The sequence below is a fragment of the Tyto alba genome, unplaced genomic scaffold (genome assembly GCF_018691265.1).
Source record: "Tyto alba isolate M040663 unplaced genomic scaffold, T.alba_DEE_v4.0 Super-Scaffold_45, whole genome shotgun sequence".
NCBI lineage: Eukaryota > Metazoa > Chordata > Aves > Strigiformes > Tytonidae > Tyto > Tyto alba.
In genome coordinates, this window is record NW_024881321.1 from 30,356,763 (window position 1) to 30,381,990 (window position 25,228).

The window sequence follows — 25,228 nt, forward strand, 5'->3', positions numbered from 1 at the left end:
AATTTTCAACTCTGTTGCACACACAAACTTTGTTAGGTTAATTTTTACTCCCACCAGAAAGAGTTTAATTCCTGAAGTGACTGTTAGGAGCAGCTACAGAGGCCTGCAAATGACCAACGGATAAAGCCACCACATGGAAAAAGGTACTGGGGATGCAATGCAAAAACATGCTGGACACACCATTAGACTGATTACCAGACTAAGTTTCTAGACAGGGCAGAGACAGGATGGGGTTGCTAGCCAGGCTGGATGACAAGAAAAGGAGGATGAAGAAAATGGAGTCAATGGACATGGAAAAATTGAGTTGGGGAGGGGGGAAGTTGTCCCCCAGCAGAGATTATTACATCACTATTATTAAATATTGACTGTTTTATCCTAATATTAAGATTGTATAAGTCTCAGACATAATACTATATCAAGGTCTTGCTACTGCAATTCAGAAACCTATGGCCTACAAAAGTAGTCAGAAAGAACTCAGGGCAGAGCACTGAGCCCAGGCCTGTTTTCTGGGACACAGACTGAGCAAGCAGGAGCTCAAACAGGAGCTGACGAGATGGGGCATAATCGCGTACAAATACAGGTAAAGGTTTTACAGAAGGGACAGTTGGTTCTCCACATATGTGAACACACAGCTGGCCAAAATTTCTGCACGGAATAATTAACATGGGTAGGAGCAGCTTTCTAATCATCAGAACAGACAGGGCGTAAGAACAACCATAAGCCATCAACAAAAAGGCTTGAGAGCCCAGTGTCCCCCGTCTGTGGGTGGTCAACAGCAGATACTTTGGCAAAAGTGCAAGAGCAGGCCGTGGTGACAGCGATGCGCTTCCAGACTTGGGTCCGGACCCTTCCTACGCCAGAGGCGATGACTGCCGTGGTGCGCGAAGGCCTCTTCCTCCTGCGAGCTCGCACGACCGCCTCCTTGAACGGCAGCCCTGCGCCTCGGCTCCACGTGGGTGCAACGAGACGCAAATCGCTTTGGGGTTTTTTCCTGCTGCCTGCTTGCTTCATCTGATGGCTCTTCCTCCGAGGCACGGGTCTCTGAGCACCTCCTCAGTGCCACCAGACACTTTTTCAGCTCCTGCTCTCTTCTAGACGGACGAGACCACGTGTATTTAACAGAATGTAAAACACTCCTTACCTGCCAACATCTTTGCCACCTCTTCCGCAAACATTTCTGGCTCTCCTATAGTTTTCTGAGATAGGGAAATGCAAAACTGAAATATTTGAGAATGGACAAACCAGGGATTTATATGAGGATATAAATCACATCTCCTGTTTTGTTCACACTCCTTTCCCCCCAATGCCTTTTTGAGTGCTATTGAGCAATGGACTGTTGTTTCAGAAGAACACAGTAATACCTCAAGCATCTTATTCTTGAGTGGCAACTGGGATGGGAAGAATTTACTGAAAATCCAACAGTGTTGAAGCCTTGAAAAGTGGAACTCTTGAAAAACAGGTATTTGTCCAGACTATCATGGATGCTACAGTTAACCCTTAAGTTTGCACCTTCAGTGCAGATGCTTAAACTACACAAAAGGAAAAAAACACAAAACTACAGCATTAACTCTAAATGCCATATTGCTGTTGCGGGAAAAAAGTAGAAAACAACTTTTGATAGGGCAGCCCTGCTATGCCAGCCCTGCTCCTGGTACCGTTTCAGATGCTACCGTGAATTTGAAGTGGTTTTTGTCATTGACATGCAGAGCATAGCCCAGGGTTCCAAACCGCCGACATCCTGAAACTCAGGACACAGCCTGCAGCTTGGACGGGTTCCCCGCGAGGTCAGCACACTGATTTACATGCCAATACCCGGAGCGGTCAGTTTGCTGTTTTGGATCAAGAAGAGCATCCCAGCCTGCGAAACACAGCAAACACTTTGAGTACCTAAGCATGGGAATGTCTTTTTCTTCACTGAAAGGATGGTGAGAGAGAGAGAAAGGGTAAGAGAGAAAAGATGGGGTCTTGTGTGAGATTGCGAGATGCTTTTCCGCACGGGAAACAGGGGAATGGCTGCACAGCGATGTTCTGTAAGGAGGGGAGAGGTGCCCAGGTCATGGCACAGCACCTTCCCCTCGTTCCTCAGGAGTGTGACGGAGCCTGCAAAGGAGGTGTTAAATAAATCCCCATCACTCGGCAACAGCAGCCTCCCACCGGCAGGAGCCCCCGGCTCCGGAGGCCATCTTAGGCCTGTGCTCCGGCGAGGCGGCAGCTGGGCACCCCGACTAGCGGGATGGCTCACCGGGATGAGCCTCGGAGCGCCACGCTGAGGGGTCGCTGCGACCTGATGTTCCTCAAGCCACGCTGAAACCAAACAGTAATGCTCGGGGAACAAGATCTGCTCTGCTAAATGAGCCAAACAGAAAATCCAGGTATAAATCTGGGAATAGCGTCACAAAGCACTGCACTATTTTGCCTTCAGAAACCCACCTACCTACCCCAGCACAGACCAGCTACTGAAACACAAACATTTCACCAATGTGGCAGAAAAGAAGCATCAGGAAACCCCAACAGACTGGGGTTTTTTTCAGCCTGTGATTCCCTGGGAAACTACAGCCTGCTTTTAAGGGCCAAGGAAAGGTAATTCATAGGCATTTACAGCATCCTTCTATACACAGAAGGATTTTCTACATGGAGCCATGCTTTGCTTGTAAAGTGTTAGTGGCCCACAGAAAAGGAGAGAGGAAGATTAAAACCAGCTGTACTGGAGGAACCACCCGATTTAAATGCAAACAGTATTTTAAATATTCAACCAGGAAGGGTACAGATGGCATGGAGTAATGGCTAAGCACGTTCACTTGGAAGCAGGGTCATACAAATTTTGTAAGGTTTGGAAAGGGTAGTGGATAATAAAGTATATCTATACTCATATAAGATATACTAACATTAATGCTTTTTTATTTGTACAGATGTCAGTAGGTAGCAGTTGAAGAAGGAGAGGCCCTTAACATTTGGAAGACCACAGCTGGTTACTAAACATGCACAAAGGAATAGCGGAGTATTCATATAATAATAAAGGAGAATTATAGAATCACCAGTTTGGGGCTACAGCTCTGAAGCAAGTCAAACCTCTGGTCTGGAGACAGCCATTGGACAAACAGTGGAAAATGTGAAAATATGAAAAAATTTCAGCACCTCTTCTTTATGATACACAAATATTTTCCTTCCACTTTATTTATTCAGGTCAAGTTTTTTAAAGCTAAGAAACTGATTACGGTTTTTTGGTTGGTCGGTTGGGTTTTTTGGGCTTCCCTCACCCTCCCCCCCCCCCCCTTTTTTTTTTTTTTTTTTTTTAAAGAAGGGAGGCTTGTACTATCCTTTCAGTCTATGAATCAAATTTGTGGAAAAGCGTATTTAAAATGTGACATACTTTAACAAAACAAATCAGCTCAACAGGCTGCTCAGGGAAGTGGTTGAGTCACCATCTCTAGAGGTATTTAAAAGACATGCAGATGTGGTACCTAGGGACATGGCTTAGTGGTGGACTTGGCAGTGCTAGGCTAAGGGTTGAACTGATCTCAAGGGTCTTTTCCAACTTAAATGACACTCTGATTCTATTCTAATTCACTAACTGCAGTTATTTTATTTGCCTAATTAATTAAATGTATATGCAAGTCTTACTTTCATAAGCTATACATGTAGTTTTATTTAAGACTTTTTTTAAAGCAAATTTCAGCTTACAGCTCAATAGAAATTAAAAAAAAAAACCCACACCAAAAACAAACCAAGCCATATCTCAGCAACAAATCTCTTCCACCATTTTCTAATAAAATCCAAAACAGAACATGAAATCAAAACTACAAAGAAACATGAACAGATGTATATAATTACTTCAGTCCCACCGAGTTTTCTATAGAAAAGATAAAAAGTCACAGATCATCATGAAAAGAAAACTAATGAGTTACTTCAACTGTCCTGATTTTTGTTCTCCAAGAAAGACTTGCAGCATCCTGCAATTAAATCTGAAACATACCTCACCTCCTTCATCAACTAGGAAAGCATCCTTATCTCAAAGTAAATACATTTACTGGCCTGCTACCTTCTACACAGAAGAAATAAATACATATTCTGAGGGCATCCAAAACCAGCCTGAAATGGCACTCAGCAAGGCACTGGAGTAATTGCTTTCAGATCCAGAAGACATACTGACCAGAATATCAAATATCCTCCTGCCTGGTAGAGATGAAGATAAGCAAGAAGACAGTAAATTCCCAATTTGTTTGTGTGTCCCCTGTAAGGATGTGGTGAATGAAATACATAGTTTCAGCTAAGGAATGGTTTCGTCTCTGATGCATAAATAGTTTCTGTAGTCCGATGCAAAATTTAACACAGGTCTACATTTACTGAAAACTGAGGAAAACCAGCTACACAAACCAACACAAACCATTAAATCCTCCTGGAGCCACAAGAGGCTCACAAGAAATACCAAAAAGTAATCCCATATCTCTACTTAGATACACATTTGCAATTGCAAAAAAAGGCTATTTCAGTTTTATGATGGCATGTAGAATTTATTCTAATTGAAGGTCTCCTTGGCAGTGTCCAGGATTCCTGGAAGGAAGCCTTAATGAAAGGCATCTTAAACCAGAGGTCTGGCTGTAATAGGAAAACATTATATAATATTAATCCGAATTATATAGACATTTATATGACAGAATTATTTACAAATAAAATATTTATATAAATGAAAATAGCTTTACACATGCTGTGCAGCCTCCTTTCAGTGACCTTTGAAAAGGAATTTCTGTTACTAACTTGATAAAGGAAGAACAGAATCAAGTACTGGAAGTAAATGAGAAGGAGAATAATATGCAATGTGGTTCTGAATGCAAAAGCCAGATCAATGTCATTAAAACAAACTCCTTTGACAAGGCTAATGCAATGGACTTGGAGTCAGGTAAAATACTTTATTTAATACGCAGTGAAAATATAGCCAGATCAAGTCATAAGGAAGAACTGTATATGAATAAGGAGTTAGTTAAGGGAAGATTATAATGGACTATATTAAAACACAGAGTAATAAGCATAGACAGAAACTTCTGGTCATATTCCTCAGGAATCAATGTTATTTTATTTATTAGTGGTCTTGCTACAGCAAGAAGTTGTGTGCTTACCACATCTATGCGTGATGCATCCTGAGGAAGACTGGTTCATGCGACAGACAAATGGACTATGAACTGTGTAATTGAAATAAGATGGCTTTTAATGATACAAAGTGAAGAAACATATGCTTAAAGACCACTGACGAGCTTCTGGGGTCTCATCATTTGAAGGCAACGAAGAAATCTTAGGATCTCTCAAGTTGGAAGGGACCCATAAGGATCATCAAGTCCAACTCCCTGCTCTTTGCAGGACTACCTATAACTAAACCATATGACTAAGAGCATTGTCCAGACACTTCTTGAGCTCTGTCAGGCTTGGTGCCATGACTGCTTCCCTGGGGAGCCTGTTCCAGTGACCGACCACCCTCTCAGCAATGAACCTTTTCCTAATGTCCAATCTGCACTTTTCCTAATGCAGCTTTATTCCATTTCCCCGTGTCCTATCGCTGGTCACCAGAGGGAGATCAGCACTTCCCCCTCTGCTGCTCCCCTTGAGGAAGTTGTAGACTGTTATAAGGTCATCTCTCAGCCTTCTCTTCTCCAAGCTGAACAAGCCAAGTGACCTCAGTCACTCCTAGTAAGTCTTGCCCTCGAGGCCTTTCACCATCTTGGCTGCTCTCCCCTGGACACCGCAATAGTTTGCCCTTTTGGCTTCCAGGGCACCCTGTTGACTCTTATTCAACTTGCCACCAACCTAAACCCCCAGATCTCTTTCACGGGGCTGCTCTCCAGCCTCTTGTCCCCCAATTTGTACATATAACTGGGATTACTCCATTCCAGGTGGAGAATCCAGTACTTGCTCTTGTTAAATTTCATATGGTTGGTGACTGCCCACCTCTCTAGTCTACCCAGATCTCTCAGTCAGGCCTCTCTACCTTTGTGGAAATCCATAGTTCCTCCTAGTCTAGTATCATTGGCAAACTTAATGTACATTTGGTTCCTGCATCCAGATCATTTATAAAAACATTAAAGAGCGCTGGCCCTAAAACTGAGCCCTGAGGAACCCCACTGGTGACTGGCCACCCGACTGATGTGACCCCATTTACTGGAACTCTTTGAGCCTGCCCTGCCAGCCAATTGCTCACCCAACGTATCAGACTTGTCTAGCTATGTACTGGACATTTTATCCATAAGGATTCTGCAAGAGACAGTATCAAAAGCTTTGCTAAAATCCAAACCCACCACATCTACTGGCTTCCATTGGTCAACTAATGGGTGACCTTGTCATAAAAGGTAACACTCTTGTATATTTTAGTCAATCACAGAATGACAAGTAAACAAAACCAAGATGTAGGCCAGGAGAAAATAACACTCAAGAAGAATTGTGTATGTTTTTCAGTCCTCAAATTCATATGCTTATTTTCCAACCATTCGCATCTACATATCTCCCTCTTCTCACATGAATGAGCATATGGATGCTAGAAGTAAATACCAGCACAGGACAGCATCCTCACCAGCTATAAGAAACACCTGTGCCAGCCCCAAGATGACATGGTTGTAAGAGGGTAGCACAACCGGAACAAGTATTTCAAGGAAACACTGGAGACATCACAAAAGGTATCAGTAAAATCTCTTTCGGGGCGGGGTGTGTGTGTGTGTGTGTGTGTCGAAATTCGCAAATGACCTCATCTGTACTCAGAAGTATCAATAAAAGGTTCAACAAGTGAACAGATGGGAAAGTTGTCCATTTCCTTGATCACACTATTTTATATGGTTAAAAATAACGAGATGGAATGGTTTAGACTTGCAAATACAGACTGTGTATTTTACAGTTGTATGAGCTACATTCTCTTAAGGCAAGCATCTATTATTTCTTTTTCTGCAGTTATGGATGTCTGTCTTTAATGATTTGAAGGTGGTCCTATGTGCCTAAAAGTTTCCTATTTTTCAGCACCAGGTAATTTTATGGAGGATTTTACTTCTACAAACTAGGTGTTTTCCATCTGCAATATGTTCCTGCATCATGACAGCACAAAGAATAGCTGAAAAAGCATTTACTTTTTTTTTGATAAAAACAGCATTATAGGGACATAAATCTTCAAAGTTACTTTGGGTGCATATCAGAGCAATCTCACATACCCTTAAGGCATTCAAAAATCTAGGAGAGCGTGCAACTACACCTATCCATCAATCTAGACTTTATGTTGGGAAAAGAGGCATGGAGGGAAGACAAGGCAATATCACAGTATAAAGTGTTCTGAATGACTCAAGCTAGATCTTAAGATGTAGCCAGTTTAGGACTGGAGCAGATCCCAAGCAAAGGTGATTAGGTGATTAAGCCTCGAGTATAAATTAGGATATCCTCCAACTAGCTGTAATATCTCCCCACAACAGCCTCTTTACAGACCCCTAACATGGGACAAAATTATGAGAAAAGAGTGTGGCTAAACTGGGTGCATTATTAGTTAACGGAGCAGATGAAAGGGGATGCACAGATTTCAGTGTGAAAAGAGTAACTGCCAAACTAGTATCCACTGCCTATACTGTGGGATGTGAACCAGCAGTGACAATGGAAACGCTGTGTTCACTCTTTTCCAGGGTTTGCTCTGGAAATGAGAAAACAATTCATACCTGCTGCAATGGGCTTTATTTTATTTCTCTGCTTTACTGGGATCCCACCTTTCCAAATAGGTCCCAAATACCCGGTAATATGTAGAATAGCCTCCAATTCACCTCCTTATACTTTTCCCAGTTTCAGTGTCAGTGAACAGGATAATTAGGACAGGAAGATCAAATCCTAAGACTTCTCTATCCTTCCAAGCGAAAACTTTATTCTTGCATTGGGATCAAGAGACATTTTCAACACACACCACCTCTCAGCATAAACTTGATACATGATATAAAACCAACTGCTCTTGTTAGCAACTTTCCTCTTAATTTATGACCACTGTTTATAAATTTATTTTCATGCCAAAACTGAAGAGAAAAGCCTCCACTACATACCACGGGGAAGTCAACACCATGCTTTTAAAAACAGACTGCTTCCACTGAAAGGTCTTGGCTCATAGCAACTGTGGCCTGGGTTTTAAGAGGTAGCTCTGGATGAACCCTTGTACACCCTCACATTAAATACATTTCACAATGGAAAGCTGAAATAAGAAGGGATGATTTTACAGATTGACCAAATATCACATTTTTGGACTTCAGATGATGTTAACTGAAAATTTTAAAGAAAAGCATTATCCATACAATGTTGGAAATGCACAAAACATTATTAAATAACTGTAATCCAACTGGTCTGTAGAAAGTTACAATTCAGCTCTTGAGCTGTCTCTGGTAACTCCCAATCCCCAAATACAGGAATATGTTGTTATTCTGAACACAATTTCTCCTAGTCTTGACAAACAGTATCCAGGGACATTTGGAAATCTCAGTTAATTCTACTTCTGCATTCTTTAAGCAAATACTCACTTAGTGATGCTAATTAACTAAAGAAAAATTAAATAATATAATTAGAGTTGCACTAGATGCAAGTCAAGAAACAGTGCTTTACTTAAGACATAAGAAGAAGAGAAACTGTGTAAGAATTTAATTTTGTCTTTTTGATATGGCTTAAAAAGACAGGAACAAATCACTTCTGATTTTCAGCATGTGAACATTTCATTTAAAACAGATAACTCAAATTATTGTCAAATTACAAGCCTTCACTAGTTCCCTGCTTACACAACGATAACTATCAATTAATAAAGGCATGCTTCTGAATACATAATGCATTACATTTTTTACTTTCAACACCTGGTGTCACCAGAATAACGCTGTATATTTCTAAAATGCTCTGCAGTTATGTGTGTGCTTTGATTTTAGGGCAGTAATACTTCAAAAGAAGTGGAACCCTAGGAAAATTATGGGAACTGATGTACACAGACAATTTTTGTGGTTAATTGATACATTATCAGTTAACTGACCATGACAGGTCATTTTAAAAATGGAACTCAAGGTGTCCAAAAGCTTTCACCCCTTAGTCAAGGTCAAAAAAGGTCTGAAGCAAAGTAAAAATTCTGTTGTATCTCCATATTTTGGGCAAAAGAAATTCTATACCTGTTTTGCAAAAAGGCTTTAACTGGTGACTTCTGCTACACCAGAATTTATCTAATTGCAATCAATTTTTATACTAGCTAATCACTACTTTTCTGTCCAGTCTAAGGCTATAATAAATGGTTATTATGACCATTCCACTGAGAATAGACAGAGGGGAGCGACTGTGATTTATTATTGCTTGGAGATCCTTGGATCTCCAAGATATTAAATTAAAATTTAAATACAAAAGAAAATTTAATTAATCTCAATCTCTCCTTCCTTCCACTCTATCACCAAACAGAGCTGATAAAAAACTGACAAATTCATGGAAAATGCAAAGAGTCAGAACTCGTGACCGTGTCTTTCATCAAAATAATGACAAAGTACATATATTTATTTGCTTTAAACTTTAGATAATGGGCATAAGAGAAGGAAAGCTTTCTCCACTTTTGATGGTTATTTCAAAATCCATGCAGAATTATGGCAGGCACTTAGATCAACTGGCATAAGATTTAAGTTGTGCTATGTTTTTTTAAAATACAGCTTTCCAAACAAATTAGCGAAAGAATCCCGAACTTTTGAGAGAGTTGTAAGCTTGTTATACATGAAAGATTGAAAATACTGTATTATAACAAATGAATGCAGTACTTTGTAATAAAAAAGTTCTGAAGTCTCCATTTTGTAAGAAAACTCTGTATCAGAAAACTGGGGAAGATGCAGTCGAGATATTTATAATAACTTTTGTAAAAATATATCCAGACTGACACTTCCACTAATCACATGAGTTTTCTACAGCAGACCTTCCAAAAGTCAGACTGTCTTTCAGTATTTTTTCACTAAGATATAGGGACTACTGTAGGTATGAGTTTCCAAGTTTTAGTACAACCATTGTGGATTTTAAAGCTAGAAAAAAAAGGGCTAACACTGATACAAGAATTATTTTCAGGTGAACACATATCTAGGATCCACAGACAACACTTGGAGGAGATCCCTATGCTCCAACAAGGCACCTACCACCTCTCAAGTGACTGTGGGGGCAGCTTTTTGATGACAGAAGATCAAATCACCTAAAAGGAAGATAGGCAAGCAACACAACCTCAAATACTGCTATCAAGTAACATAACCCCACATAAAGAAAAAAAAAAAAAAAGTCATGGAAAGAAGAAAAAAACCTGAAGCCTGAGAAGAGATATGCTGAGACATTAATAAAAACAAACTTTTCTCCCAATTGCTTGATTTAAATAGAGGTTAACATAAGCAATTTTTAAAGAGACTACCAAAGTATGGTAAGCTAATAGAGTTCGGCAGGTTTCACATACATGATTTATTTAGAATGACAGAAGGGTTTGGGTTGGAAGGGACCTTAAACATCATCTAGTTCCAACCCCCCTGCCACAGGCAGGGCCCCCTTCCCCCAGCCCAGGGTGCTCCCAGCCCCGTCCAACCTGGCCTGGAACCCTTCCAGGGAGGGGGCAGCCACAGCTGCTCTGGGCACCCTGGGCCAGTGCCTCACCACCCTCACAGGAAAGAATTTCTTCCTTATATCCAATCTAAATCTGCCCTCTTTCAGTTTAAAACCGTCACCCCTCATCCTATCCCTACACCCCCTGACACAGAGTCCCTCCCCACCTTCCCTGTAGCCCCCTTTAAGCACTGTAAGGCCGCTATAAGGTCTCCCCGGAGCCTTCTCTTCTCCAGGATGAACGACCCCAACTCAGCCTGTCCTCATCACGGAGGTGCTCCAGCCTCTGATCAACTTTATGGCCTCCTCTGGACTCACTCCAACAGGTCCACGTCCTTATGTTGGGGGCCCCAAAGCTGGACACAATACTGCAGGTGGGGTCTCACAAGAGCAGAGTAGAGGGAGAGCATCACCGCCCTTGACCTGCTGGCCACACTTCTCCTGATGCAGCCCAGGACATGGCTGGCTTTCTGGGCTGCGAGCGCACGTTGCTGGCTCACAGTCAGTTTTTCCATCCACCAGTACCCCCAGGTCCTTCTCCGCAGGGCTGCTCTCAATCCACTCGTTGCCCAGACTGTGTTTGTGCTTCGGATTGTCCTGATCCATGGACAGGGCCCTGCATTTGGCCTTGCTGAACTTCATGAGGTTTGCACAGGCTCATCTCTCCAGCCTGTCCAGGTCCCTCTGGATGGCATCCCTTCCCTCCAGGGTGTCGACCGCACCGCACAGCTTGGTGCCATCGGCAAACTTGCTGAGGGTGCACTCAGCCCCACTGTCTGTGTCACCAACAAAGATGTTACAGCACCAGTCCCAACACCAACCCCTGAGGAACACCACTTGTTACTACCCTCCGCTTAAGACATCAAACCATTGACCACAACTCTTTGCGTGAGACCATCAGCCAATTCCCTATCCACCAAGTGGTACATCCCTGAAATCCATCTCTCTCCAACTTAGACATAAGGATGTTGTACAGGAGAGTGTCAGATGCTTTGCACAAGTTCAGGCAGATGATGTCAGTCGCTCTTCCCTTATCCACCACCGCTGCAACCCCATTGTAGAAGGCTAGCAAATTTGCCAGGGACAATTTGCCCTTGTGAAGCCCTGTTGGTTTTTCACTAATCACCTCATTTCCATGTGCCCTAGCATAGTTTCCAGAAGGATCCACCCTGTGATCTTGCTTGGCACAGAGGTGAGACTGACTGGCATGTAGTTCCCTGGGTGGTCGTCTTTTACCTTTTTAAAAATGAGGGTTGTTAACCCTTTTCCAGACAGCAGGCACTTCCCTGGACTGCCATGACTTCTCAAATATGATGGATAGTGGCTTAGTCACTTCATCTGCCAGCTCCCTCAGGACCCACTGAGGCATCTCATCAGGTCCCACGGACTTGTGCACCTTTGTGTTCCTTAAATGTTCTCAACCCTGATCTCCTACAGTGGGTGGTTCTTCATTCTCCCACTCCCTGCCTTTGCCTTCTGCATCTTGGGTGGTGTGGCTGGACCACTTACCACATTTCTTTCACTATACTTATATTTAGTATAACATCACCACCTGTTCTCTCCAGCCTCTTCACCATTTCAGAAAAAAACAAAACAAAAACAACCCAACACCAAAAAAACCCAAAATGAATCAATACCAGAAGTTTTCTGTAAAACAGAATAACAATTATTTTAGGACTCCGTAGCCCCTCATCCCTTTCTAAAAGGAGAAGATACAAAAAAATCCAGGTCTTAAAAGATCCCTTTTTCCCCATTTTCTCCAAAAAGATACACTGAAACTTAACATGAATAGGAGCAGAAGTACAACTGGCGAAGTAGTATACAGGTCAAAAAGGCTTGTCTAGAGCTGCTCAGCAGTGGCCTGACATCATCTGCCCAACCTGCACGCAGCAGGAGAGGCTGAGCAGTCCAGACTGCCTGGGTAAGGCTGATCAGGGGAACTGCCAGGACAGACCTAGGAGACACCCACTATTTCCAATGTCAGTTCCCATGGAAGAAAGAAGGGATTCAGACCTTCTAGTAATAAAAATTAGTATTCAGAATACACACAGAGGTAGTTTCCTACCTCTACAGCTAGTAAGGTGCATGGATGATGAAAAGCAATCATCTTTCTTGATCTATACTAGTTATTTATCTTGACCCTGGTAGAACTTTTGACACTGCTGCTCATGAGTTTTCCACAAGGAAGCTAGAAAAACAGGATTTAACTGTTATTCTTTTAGTATTTAGGTTCATCTCAAACTGGGCATATATACAAAACTTGTTATATTAATTCCAGTAGCATGGAAATACTGGTAATGAAAATACTCAAAAATATGAAAGATGCAGGTAATGCCACAATGCAGAAGGCTGTGCGCAAGGCTACTGACACAACTGCAAGCCCCTGCGCAAATGCTGCTCTGCAGCACCCGTTCAAGTAAGGCCACTGCCGAGTTCTAACATTAGCCAGGAAAAATCAACTGCATAAACAAAATCTGGAGAAAGATTAGCGCAACAGCAGTTCTGCAGAAAGAGATCTGGCAGTTATAATGACCATGAACTCAGTGTTAGTCAACAACATAGTACTCTTGGAAAAAATATCCTAATGTTTATGTACAAACAAGTGCATCACTAGTAAGAGACGTGAACATGATCTCCTGCTATGATTTGGTTACAAATTGAGTAGCATGTCCAGGTTTGAGCACTGTACTTCTAGAGAGATGTGATCAGTTGGACAGAAAGAAGAGAGAGAGCAATCATTGGTCAAGAAACTACAACCTATAGAGGAAAAAACAAAATAGACCATACTGTCTCTTATTTTAGAGAAAATAGGGTCATGCCTTTAAGTATATGAAAGCATACTGTAATAGAAAAAGAGGCAGTAAGCTTCCTTCTGCATCTACTTGGACAGACGACCCAATGAGCTTAAATTCCAAAGATGGACATTAGGACAGACTAACCATCTACTGGTAAACACAGTGTCTATGAAGAGCCTAAACCATCCAGGAAGGCTGGGAATCCTTCACTGCTGACTATCCTCAACAGCAAGTCGGTCAAGATTCTATCAGAAATAACACCACTACTGCCAAACTTGCCCTTTGCCAAGGAAGTGGATGAGACAATCTCTTCGCTCTCATTTAAAAAGTAAAAGACAGTTTGGTTCATATGCTATGCATGGAAAGTAATGTTAGACTCATGGAGACTGCAAGAATCCACTGATTCTGTGGTCCAGTCATTAAATTCCCACTACCTCAATAAGAGAATTCTAGATCCCACTCCTTGCCTGTTTATAAATGGTACATTATGCAATTACCTGGTTTTAGAGGATTTCCACCCCCCCCCAAACAGTAATGACTCTGAAAAGAGAGAATAAAATCCATTCCCACTCCACAGTGCCTCCCAAATACACTCAGAGATATAATCCCGAGGCACTACATTGAACACTCTCTGACCCCACAAATCTTGCATTGCTTTCTGTACTGATACAGCTTCAAAAGGCCAAACAAGACCCAATGCTCTTATGAGACACGGGTTAGAAACCTTGGGACAGAGGGCATGAACCTAATTTTTCTATTTTCTAGGAGATGGTACAATCAGAGACTGTTGTTGTGAAGCTGGTTTTGGCTGGCACACACTAGGTATGTCTGGCTCAAAGGCAGAGCAGTGCCAGGCCAGCTGTACATCTTGGGCTGATAAAAGCACTAAAAGAAGGCAAAGAGAAAGAACAACCCAGGTCAACTGCACCCCACAGCTTCAAGAATAGCTGCACAGCTCACTGTTACTATTCCCTCTCTGAAACTTCTGCTTCTAGGGTAGAAAGTTACACACGCTTGTGCCCTTCCAGGTTTCCAAGACAGCCATCCTGGTTTACATATTGTACGTAAAGGCAGCTATAAATCTAAATCTAAAAACCAAGCCTTCTCTTGGTTTTGTCTATTTTTCATCTCAAACACTGCTTTCAGATCACAGATTTGAGACATTTTAACCCCAAGTAGTTCTGAAATAATTTATATTTTTAAAAATCTGTAATAAATATAAACTGTATTTTGTTTATAGGCATATGCTTTATTTTATTTGTTCTATTGATAGCAGGCTGGTGAGACAAATCACTCTGGTACAGAATAACTGAAAATCTATACCCTCATGCAGTTTTCCTCTAAGCTGTCAATGTGGCAACTGTAGACAAGGCATACTGCTATTTTTATAAACATACAGGAAAAATCTTGCACATACCTTTGTTCATAGACTGTTTTTGGCATCTCACTGGAGATTCACAGGTAAATTGTTACACATGCATACGGGTCTAATCCAGAACAATACCCTATGCTTTATCAAAAAAGAACAAGGTAAGCTAATAACTATCTTTCCAAGAAACATGTAAGTGATTATATTGTGGTAGCTCAGACAACACGCTACAAAAGTTACATCTGCAGCAGTGCTGCCTACAGCACCAAAATAATCAGAGTTTGGATCCCAGAAGAGCTAAGTAAATACTACATTTATGAAAGCCATTAATACTGCAGAGCTTTTACAGATCACAAAAGTACAAGATTACTGGAGAGTTTATTCCTGCTAAAAGATAAAAATCATTAATCTTAAAACTGTCTTTTCCACTGTCACTGAAAGTATTTGCTAACACTTTTCCCTAAACACACTCCCAAAGCATCACTATTACCTAAAGTAAAAATCCAGCTGATAATGTAGTTGGGCTGATGGGCTTAATGGGTCAGCATAGAGAACCAGGGAGGGGTGGGGAGAATGTCGAAGAAATAATCCATCCCATATATATTCTCAAAAATCAGCCTAATAAATTCATTTTTGACCTGTCTGATGTGAAACAAAATTAACTGATTAGGCAGGGTCATGAAAAGCAAATCATCCTAAAGGCATTATCATCTGCTCCTTCCTTCTAGTATCATACCTACCAGGTCATGTGTCTGCTGCACCACTCTGCAAACCCGGCTTAAACATCAGGTTGCATCAACATTGGTGGTCAACAACAAAAACCAAAATAAAAATTAAAACGTATTCGATGAAGCTAGAATTGAAAGGTCAGTCATGGACTTCATATTTTTTTAAGTCTGTCATAAGATTTAGAGCACAAAGTTCTTACATCAAAAGAATAACTATAATTAACAAGACTCAAAACTGAAATGGATCATCATGTCGATGAATAAATATTTCCTGTATTCATAATATGACTGTGATAATAATAATATACCTCTGGTAAAGGCAGCTAAATTATAGAGCCTAGCTGAGTTTTCACGTAAAACAGCAGTGAAATGGGTTACAGATAAGACATACAGACCACAATTTGACAAATTGAAGAGATTAAATAATTGTTTTGCTATATAGAAATTAGAAAAAAACCACTCACTCCTCTCCATTAGCAAGTTCATCATATACAAAATTCAAGACACTTAATGCCACCCATTAATGTAGTAAATTGTCATTAAACATACTTAATTAAAAGATATAATAACTAATAGCAGTAAAAGAACAGACTAGATGAGCAGATGGATCCAGATATATTTTGACCTAAATTTCTTGATATTTCGACAAGATAAAAGTAAATATAAACAAGAATAGACGGGAGAGGAAAAAACAGCCAGGCAGTATATCTCATTAAGAAGACCCATACTAGAAATATGAAAAAACATCAACAACCTCTTTTCTCTTTTTACTGCACCTGTTTGGCTTCTCCAAGATGTTTTGTTTCTGTTAAGCAGGTTTCCCAAAGCCTCACACAACTATATAAATAACCACATTACTGAGAAGTCTATAATGTCTGGAACCATAATCATGAAATAAGGCCCACTGCCTTAGGACAGTTTAACCAAAAGAAAGATATCATTACCCTACAATATTATTTAAATCTCTTAAATGCTGATTTTCTTTTATGCTCATTCTCTCTTGAATTTGACTCTTGTTAGAGGTAACAGTTAAGAGAACAGGTCTCTATCTACAGAGTACATGGTAGGCAGAGACTCTTCTTTGAGACCTTTATATCACCTTCCCTAAAGACACTCTTGCCAACCAGTCGAAGTTGATAAGCATATAAGTTTGTGTTACTTTTCATGTTTGAAATGAGTTTCAGAAAGCTTTAGTAAGATTTGGCCAGTGGCTGGATTCATATTCTGAAAGTTTTCATAGCTGGTATTTTTGAACTACATCACAGCAAGCACAGCAGCCTTGGAGCAGGTTAGTGGTTTGATGTGTGAAACGTGTATGTGTATGATAAGTGTCCTGCTGGGATTTATTCCCTACGTAATTTTCAGCTAAGGCAAAATTAAGCCCGGGGCTCCACTTCACAAATTGTGTCGAAACATTTCTCTCATTCATATAGTTTGTCAGTTATTTATACATTTTCCTAATATAGTGCAGACTTAGCTCTGTGCAATCCCATCTAAATTTAATTTAGTTATTCTCCTGTGCCCACATCCCAACATATTACTTACCAAACAGCACCTCCACCCACACCTCACAGGCAACACAAGACAAAACAGCACTTTGCACAACGCTAAGTGATGTAGTTTTAAAGCACTGCTTCAAAGTACACGATGCCACACTCCATACACATGCTGTACTTAGCCCCTTTCAGTGAAAATACTGTGCAACATTGAGCTCAGATTCTCACTCACTCTACAGAAGATCCAGGTTTTGATGGCTTCACTAAAATACAGCCTCAAAGAAAATCAATAGCAATTGATACACACTCCTGAACATATTTAAATACTGACATACACTCCAAGATTACATTTTCTACTCTAGTAATCTTTTCCCCTCACCTTTCTAATCTCTGAAGGCTTGTTGCATCCTCTTCCTTTACCCAGAATAAATTTGGGCTTAAGTTGTTCTTCAAGCCACAATCTCCCTTGAGCATGTGTGCAGGCATGCAGTCAGGGGAATAAGAAAACCTAATGCCTATATCCTTCTTCTACTCCTATCTATAAATCCAAGACCTCAGCTGACAACCATGGCAAGTAATTTTACTTTCCTTTTTGCATCTCTCATCTGACCATCTGTACACAACTACTATTGCTTAAAACTCTTTTCTTCACTTGCCTCCAATTTTTTAACACACGTATTCTGATCATAGTTCAACTCTGAATGAGTGCTATTATGAGCTTAAATCTGATCTCAATAATAAAAAATATGATTCCAGTAATCTTCCCTTCAATTTACTATTATGGATGCTTATGTTATTAATCCCCTTCTCTAGCCTCCTAACATTTTCCTTCCTTTTCTATGAGCTTTTCACAAAACCCACAAAGGATTCCCAGTCTTCCCCAGACTGAAACACTGACAAGAACCTGCTGTCTCTGTAGAACAATGTCCTTATGGTCCAGGTGAACGAGGTTGGGTAAATCCATACAAGAGAGCACATTCCAGCACTCGTACCTGTAAAGATGCTGTCAAAGAACCAGTTACTTTACTGGGCAACATTTTCCAATTGCAATTCTGGATTTGCAACCCACTTAAGCCTAAAAGTGTGCTTTCTTGTGATATCATTTTGTAACTTCTAGTTTAGGAATTGTAACTGTCGATGTTAAATCAATGATTACACGGCCTTAAACACTTCCCAACAATCCTGAAGCACACACTATGTGCTGCCAGAATCTGAAATGTTCTTTTCTAGCACCCGCAATGCGATTTGTTAAATTAGCTTAAAAAAGACAAAGCTAACAAAAGAATTAAAAGAGTTAAATAATAAAAAGAAAATTAAAGACATGAGGATTACAATTTCAAGCGGCCCCTTAACGAATTTTGGCCTGCCCACCTACCATTTCCCCCTAAATTAAAGCCACCCATAATTTCTTCTAGTGAAGCTATTGGCTACTGAAATTCTGTCATGGCCTTACTCTTATATCACAACTAATATGAATCCCCTGTTCCTTGCTAGGTCTAACTGTCATTCAAAACCACCACAATCACCATTTTTATAACACAAAACCAAAACAAGACCTTTATTTCTCACTCGCTATTTACAGTCTCACTTCCAATATCATTTTGTCAGCAATGTTTTGAAGAAAATGGGTTTATTTCTATTTTCCTTCTAGCTTTTGGTGTTACTGTATATGCGGACGGTGCCTCTCCTGATGGGAAATAATCTAACATGTTACTTTTGATTTCTAGAGAAATTCATAGGTTCTGAGATCCAAGCAACAACAAAACTGTTTTTTACAGAACTTACAGTGGGTAGAATCCATAGACATAATTAAAATTACATACTGATTTTGGTGCTAAAATTCAGTGTCCATACTGTAGTTTGTTTAATATACAATTAAACAACAAACACTTTAATAATTTATGAACCAGAGGGTAGTATTCAACTCACTTCAGTTTCCTTAAGTTTGGAATCTAGGCTGGTCATTCAGGCTTCACCAGCCATATCTCTCGCCACCGACTGCAAGTGAAACTCACATTTCAATTACAAGTCTGTCATCTAAGGAAGTAGATGGGAGGGAGGGCAGTGGCGAGGTACAAACCCACAGTTCTTACCAGTGCTGTTTGTCAGTAGAAACAATAAAACCTTAATTATTTAAAGTCCTGTACACAAAGTGGTCTGCCTTCCAGAAGGCAAAATATATTAAATAACATCTTTCACTAGATACGTTGACAACTTTTAGTCCCTGTGATGCAAAGGCAACAGCAGAGGTACAGGCTGATATCCCAGATATGGAGAGATACAAAAGAAAAACTATAGAAGATTGAGTCCAGATCTGCAGCAAAACATATTTTGCAGAAAAGTCTTTTATATTACCATTCCAAAGCACTATTTGAATTGTCCAAGATACTGTCACCAGAAAATAACATAATGCCAACAAGTATTCCTGAGACTTGTGGAAAATTTAAGTAAACAGTGAGAGTTTTAGACCTGTGATGAGAAATGAACACCTATGTCTCCTTCCTCACTAACAGGAAGGCTAAAACCCTAACTGCTGTTGAAGAGCCAGGATGGCCAAAAGTGCAGTACAGCAGCCAAGATGATGCTGGCTGGGAGCCATGCTGCCTCTGACGTCTCCCTGATTTCCCTCACTCATCCTTACCTTCAGGCTCACGAATACACCTTGCTGAACAAAGCAAGCAGCAAAGGTGGAAAGCACCCTACCCTGCATTAACGGGAACACAACCAGCAGATTGAGGAAAGTGATGATCTCCCTTTACTTGACACCCATTAGACCACATCACAACACGGCACCCAGTTTTGGGCCCCCCAGCACGAGGAAGATACTGATAAACTGCAGCAAGTTCAGATGGTCATGGGGCGGGAGCACTCACGGTGTGAAAAGCAGCTCAGGACACGCGGGCTGTTCAGCGTGAGAAGACAGCAGTGTTCCCTGCGGAGGTTATCCAGAAAGCACAGCGAGGCTCTTCGCAGCGGTGCATGTGGGAGTGGAGAAACAAGTATAAACCAAAGCAAGAGAGGCCCTGACTTGATTCAAGGAAAAGGGTTTTCATGATGCAGACAAACACTGAAGCAAGCTGCCCGGCAGGGTTGTGTACTCTCTATTCCTGTAGATTTTTAAGACACATCAGCTACAGCCCTTAACAGCCTGGTTTGCCCACACCAGTGACCCTACCCTGAATAAGGAGGCTCCCAAGGTCCCTTCCAACCTGAATTATACTATGATGAAATTTGTAGGACTGTATTAAGTTAGACAAAATGAGTGGAGGGCAAGAAGATAAAGAAAAATAGACCTGTAGTTACTCTGGTATTTAATAGCACATACGATTAAAATTGCAGTATTGTCCCAATACAGATCCTCTCGCACAGCTGAAGCCTGGGGCAGGTGGGATGATCTCCCTCACAGTTACAGTGGCAACTCACAGCACTGGAAAAAAATCAATGCTTCAGGGAAGGGATGAGAAAAAGCAGTTCTACTTGGCCAAGAACTTCTGTCAGAATGTCAGCAATACGATGGTAACTCCAGCTGTTAGTAAAGGACATGAGCAGTTACAATCAGAACATTGCACAGAGAGGTGGTTATACAGGCGGTTCAAAAGGAAAAGTGTCTTGCCAGACAGAAAAATCAGCAGTGAAAGTGATATTCAGTATGTCTTCTCAAGATTTTAAAATCAAATATCTGACACACAAAGAAATCACAATGGCCAAAAATCTTAAAGGGCATTCTTGAAAAACACTGTAATGGTAAATCATTGGAATGTTATCCCGTTATAGCCTGTCCTCCTTTAGCGTTAATTGGTTTTTGGAAGTGAGGAAGAGAGTTATATCTGACATGGTCCATAAAACATAATTAAACTTTTGGAGTGACAAAGAACAGGAAATTCTAAATCGCTACAGATTTTTATTTAAGACAGTGATTTACTACTGCTTGAATAGTTCCATATTTGAAGAAAAAATGGTATTAAGCACACTCTTTAGAGAGACAGAATAAAAAAGGTATTACATTTGCAAACTCAGTGACATCAGTACATCCATACACTTCCCCTGTCTCTTACTAAATTATCTATGTAATACTTCCCCTCTCTGTCAGAATGCTGCAAAAAATATTTTGAAAGATGGGAAAAAGAAAGGTAGCATCAGTTCATACAGAAAATGCATCCTATCATGGCATATGTTCTCTGCGTAAGCAGTCCATGTCACTTAAAATCTCATGCAAGTTTCACATTCAATTAAATCAAGAGAGTTATGAAAATTATCTGACTAGGTTCAAGTACAAAAAGCATATGCTTTTAGAGCATGAGAAACACACAATAAGACTTGAGTAGAAATAGAAAAAACAAACCAACGAAACCAAAACCATTGCTCCAAAAGAGAGATGACAAGAACTCTAGTGAAGTGTGGTTTTTTTGCTACAAACGCTATTAATGCTGCTTAGCCAAATTATTTTTCTGTGTAATTGTAATCCATCAGAGGGTAAAAGTGGCTAGCAGCAGAAGGCAAATGCCACAACATACTCCTGCAATGTATTACTATCTTCTTTCACTTCACCATACACTCATGACTGCATCTTTGTGCCTGTACTTAAACTCACAAATTCAAAACATATATCAGGCAGTCACGTAACCACTTCCCAAAAGCTCCCCAGGAAGAACAAATGCAACCATACAAACAACAGAAGCAGAACAGGCAAAAATTCTGGTTGCACCAGCGGTCAGATGTAAGTAATTTTCAAGAGAAAACTTCTTTTGAGATAGGTAGTTGAGTTATTATTGAGAGTCATGAAAACGTATAGACATTCAGAGGAATATTGGTTGGAAGGGACCTCTGAAGGTCACCTAGCCCAGCCCGCCCCTCAGAGCAGGGCTAAAGCCAACACCAGATGACACTTTTTCAGCCTAACAGTGGGTGAGAAAGACAGCAGGGTGTCTGGTACAAAACCAGGCCTGGGTTGTGCTCTCTGCTCTCCAGAGGCACCTAGCTCTTCAGGTCACAAATCTGCTAAGGAAAACATGAATTGACACGATGATCCTTTCTAAAGGATAAAAAGAAGACACAGCAGTAAATGAAACGTTCAAAGCAATATTTCCACCCTGAATTGATAGGAGAAAATGATCAGCAAAAAACCTCTGATCACACATATAAAGAAGTCACCAAAAGAAAAACTATGAGGAGCAGGTGACATGACCATCATCAACAACATGACACACTTTCTTCTGTGACAAAGTGAAGTTTTGTTCAGTATTCCAGTGGCCTCAAAAGAAACTCACGAACAAGCTCAAAGAAACTCGCTTGCAAAGCTGATGCAGAACACCACAGTAACTTGGGAAGCGAGGAGCAAACAGGCTGCAGGAAGCCAAGCAAAATAAAGTATGACACACATACCAAGTAGTTAATATTGGTCAGCAATAGGATGCAGACTTTTAAACATTAGCAATGTATGGGAAGTCCGTTTTTTTTGTTTAACATATAACACCCTTGACAATTCAGGTTTTGAGACAGACAGTAACAGAGACATCTGTTCTGTTTAGCTTTTATTTACCAATAGCAACAGAATGCTGTAATACACTGAGGTAAAAAGTCTTCATATGACTTTGACAGCTATGATGGAGCAAGGGTAGGAGATGAGCACTATCTGAGGTTATACATACTTTATGGACACAGTCCAGGTTTTTAAGTCTTTTCTCAGGAGGAGGAAAGAAGAGAGATGGAAATATGCCCATTTTTCATTCAGACATGCGAAATTTAAAGCCTCTCTTAATGGCCTATGTCACACAATGAACAATTTTAATTGTCAAGAAATTGCTTTTCCAGGTTGACCACCTGCTTAAGCTAGAGAATATATAAAAACAAGTCAATTTTTTACAGAGTCCTACATAGAACAACTCGGTCACGGAGATATTTATAGTTGTTCCTCTGTACGTTAAGCTCTATCTAAGTTGCTACCTTGATAGTTTCAAAGCATGGCAAAAGTCACAGGAGTAGCAAATTAAAAAGCCCTGAAGCAAAAAATGAGGAAGTTAATTGTCTGGAGTTAAGGTTCATTTAGCTGTGTCTGTGTTAACTCAGAAGCAAAAGGCTTAGCTTTAAAATGGAAAAGCATACAGAAAAAGCAAAAAGGAAATATAGTGAAATGAAATCCTTAGGAGGATAAAACAATGCAACCTGGTCCAAGCAACGCATGCAAAAGGTAAATGCTCTTAAGTGTTACCTCGTAAGGATATAGGCATCAGCTGTCACAGCTTCTCCACATTTGTAATACCTATTTTCTGTCTGCTCTCCCTCTAGTTTAGATATTTGTCCTTCAAACCCACGTCGCTAATTCTCACAAGGTAACGATATGTTACTAAAGTGAGTATTTGGGACATAACAAACACGTGTTTGTTGTTTGGGTTGGGTTTTTTGTTTTTTGGTTTTTTTTTTTTTGTTGGTTGTTTTTTTTTGGTTTTGGTTTGTTTTTTTTAGGACACCAAGCACCCGAGCACCCGGAGGACGCCGCCGGCACCGTCTCGGCCTCAGCGCTTACGGGCAGCTCTCCCCGAACCAGGCCGCGCTCCCGGCGCAGCCTTCGGCGGCCCCGTGTCCCGCGGGGGGGACGGGAGGGCAGCGTGGGGCAGCTCGCAGCCCGGGCCCGGCGGTGCGCGCCCAGCCGCTCGCTGCTCCCGCAACCGCTCCCGCCCCGCGGCAACGAACCGGCGCCGAGGGGCCGGGCCGGGCCGGGCCGATGCCGCCCCACCAGCCCCCCCCGCCCCCCGCGGGCCCTTCCCTCCCGCCGCGGCGGAGCGGCCCCAGCTGATCCCGCGGCCTCCACCGAGCACCCCCCCCACACACACCGCCCCGCCCCGCCCCGCCGCCAGCGCCCACCGCTCCGCAACCGGCTCATGGACCGCGAGGAGGCTCCGCGGCGGCGGCGTCACCGAGCACGAGAGAGAGGGAGGGGTGGGGACGGACGGACGGACACGCGCGGAGGGGGCAACCGGCCGCTCGAACCGCGCGGGGCCGCCGCGTCACGTGACGCCGAGGGCGGGCCGCCCCGCCCCGCCCCTCTCTGCCCCGGCGGCGCGGGTCCTAGCGCACGCCCCCTCCCTTCCCGCCGCCGCACTCACTCGCCAGCGCCGCCGCTGCCTCCGCTCCCGCCCGCCGCCGCCTCCTTCTGCCCGTCCCGGGGCGCCTCTCTGGGGAGTAAGCGGCGGGGCGGGGCCGGGGCCGGGGGCGGGGCCTCCCCACCCGCCGCCACCCGCGGGCCGGGCCGAACGCTGGTGCGGGCTGGGCGGGAGCCCGGGCAGGGCCGGCAGCCCACGCAAGCAGGGCAAGCAGCTTCGCCGGGAAGCGCCGCTCCCCAAAAACACCCGCAAGGGCAGAAACCTCCCCCCGCTCCGTGGGTGGCCCCCGACCGGCGCCGGCCCACCTGGAGGCCGCCACGAACGCGCGTCGAGCAGCGCAGCCCCAGGCAGCACACGCGGCTCTTAGAGAACTTTTAAAAATCCCTGGTTATTATAAATCCCTGTAGGAAAATGGACACGCGGGTAGGGAGAGTAAGACGCCCTCACGCTCCGTTTGACGCCGGACAGTTCAGGGCTCCCTCTGGGGCGCAGGAGCGCCGGCCGGGGGCCCGGGTGTTTCGGGTCCCGTCCCTCCGCCCTGACTAGTCAGTCCAAAGTCGGGCCGCATCCCTTACAGCCTATTTGTTCCCTTTCTTACACAATCAGCATTCAATAATCCTGTTCCAGCGCGGAGGCTGGGTAAGGTTGCTCTAATTCTGAGGCACTATCTCCTGCTTTTTCTTTCTGTATTATTGTAGAGGCTAAATTGGTAAGTTAGGTATTCCATCACTTTCCTCTAAGTTAGGTATTCCATCACTTTCCTCAAGTGCTGCTTTTTTATTTTATTTTATTTTATTTTATTTTTTTCCAAGGCATACACATTCCACGTGAGTACTCTTGTGCAGAATCAAGATCTTCAACTGTTACTCTAAGGGGAAGAATGTCTTTCTGTATATCATGGTACTAGTCCACCATTCCCACTAGATTTTCTTCCCAGCTTATAGCAGAACCCCGAATCAAAAACCACAAAAATAAACACCATTATCACCACCAAAATCTATGCAAAAGGATAGCAAAATGCAGATTTATTACACGGCTCCATTACAAATGTATTTACTTGCTCAGCTGAAAATAAACTGGAACGTACCATTGGCAATCTAAATGATTACATTAAAAAACAGTTCAACTCAGCAATCACAAGCGACCACTTCTCAATACC

General features: G+C 42.2%; 2 protein-coding genes across 5 annotated transcripts in view; both read right to left on the reverse strand.

Moving 5' to 3' along the window:
* GGACT (gamma-glutamylamine cyclotransferase) overlaps positions 1-24,106 on the reverse strand; it is a 33,030-nt gene extending 8,924 nt beyond the window's left edge. Inside the window, exon 1 of one of the 4 annotated variants that reach the window (XR_006166764.1) lies at positions 23,831-23,984. Coding sequence is in view for 1 of the 4 variants with exons in the window: in XM_042805849.1 (XP_042661783.1) it covers positions 23,831-23,849 (19 nt within the window). In the remaining 3 variants the exon portion in view is untranslated. Of the gene's footprint in view, positions 1-19,842; positions 19,862-23,830; positions 23,985-24,072 lie in introns of those variants that run through there. The other 3 variants (XM_042805850.1, XM_042805849.1, XM_032997132.2) reach the window with 3 other exon arrangements.
* The window catches only part of TMTC4 (transmembrane O-mannosyltransferase targeting cadherins 4), an 89,256-nt gene that overhangs the window by 5,200 nt on the left and 58,828 nt on the right, over positions 1-25,228 (reverse strand). The gene's annotated exons all lie outside the window — the stretch shown is intronic.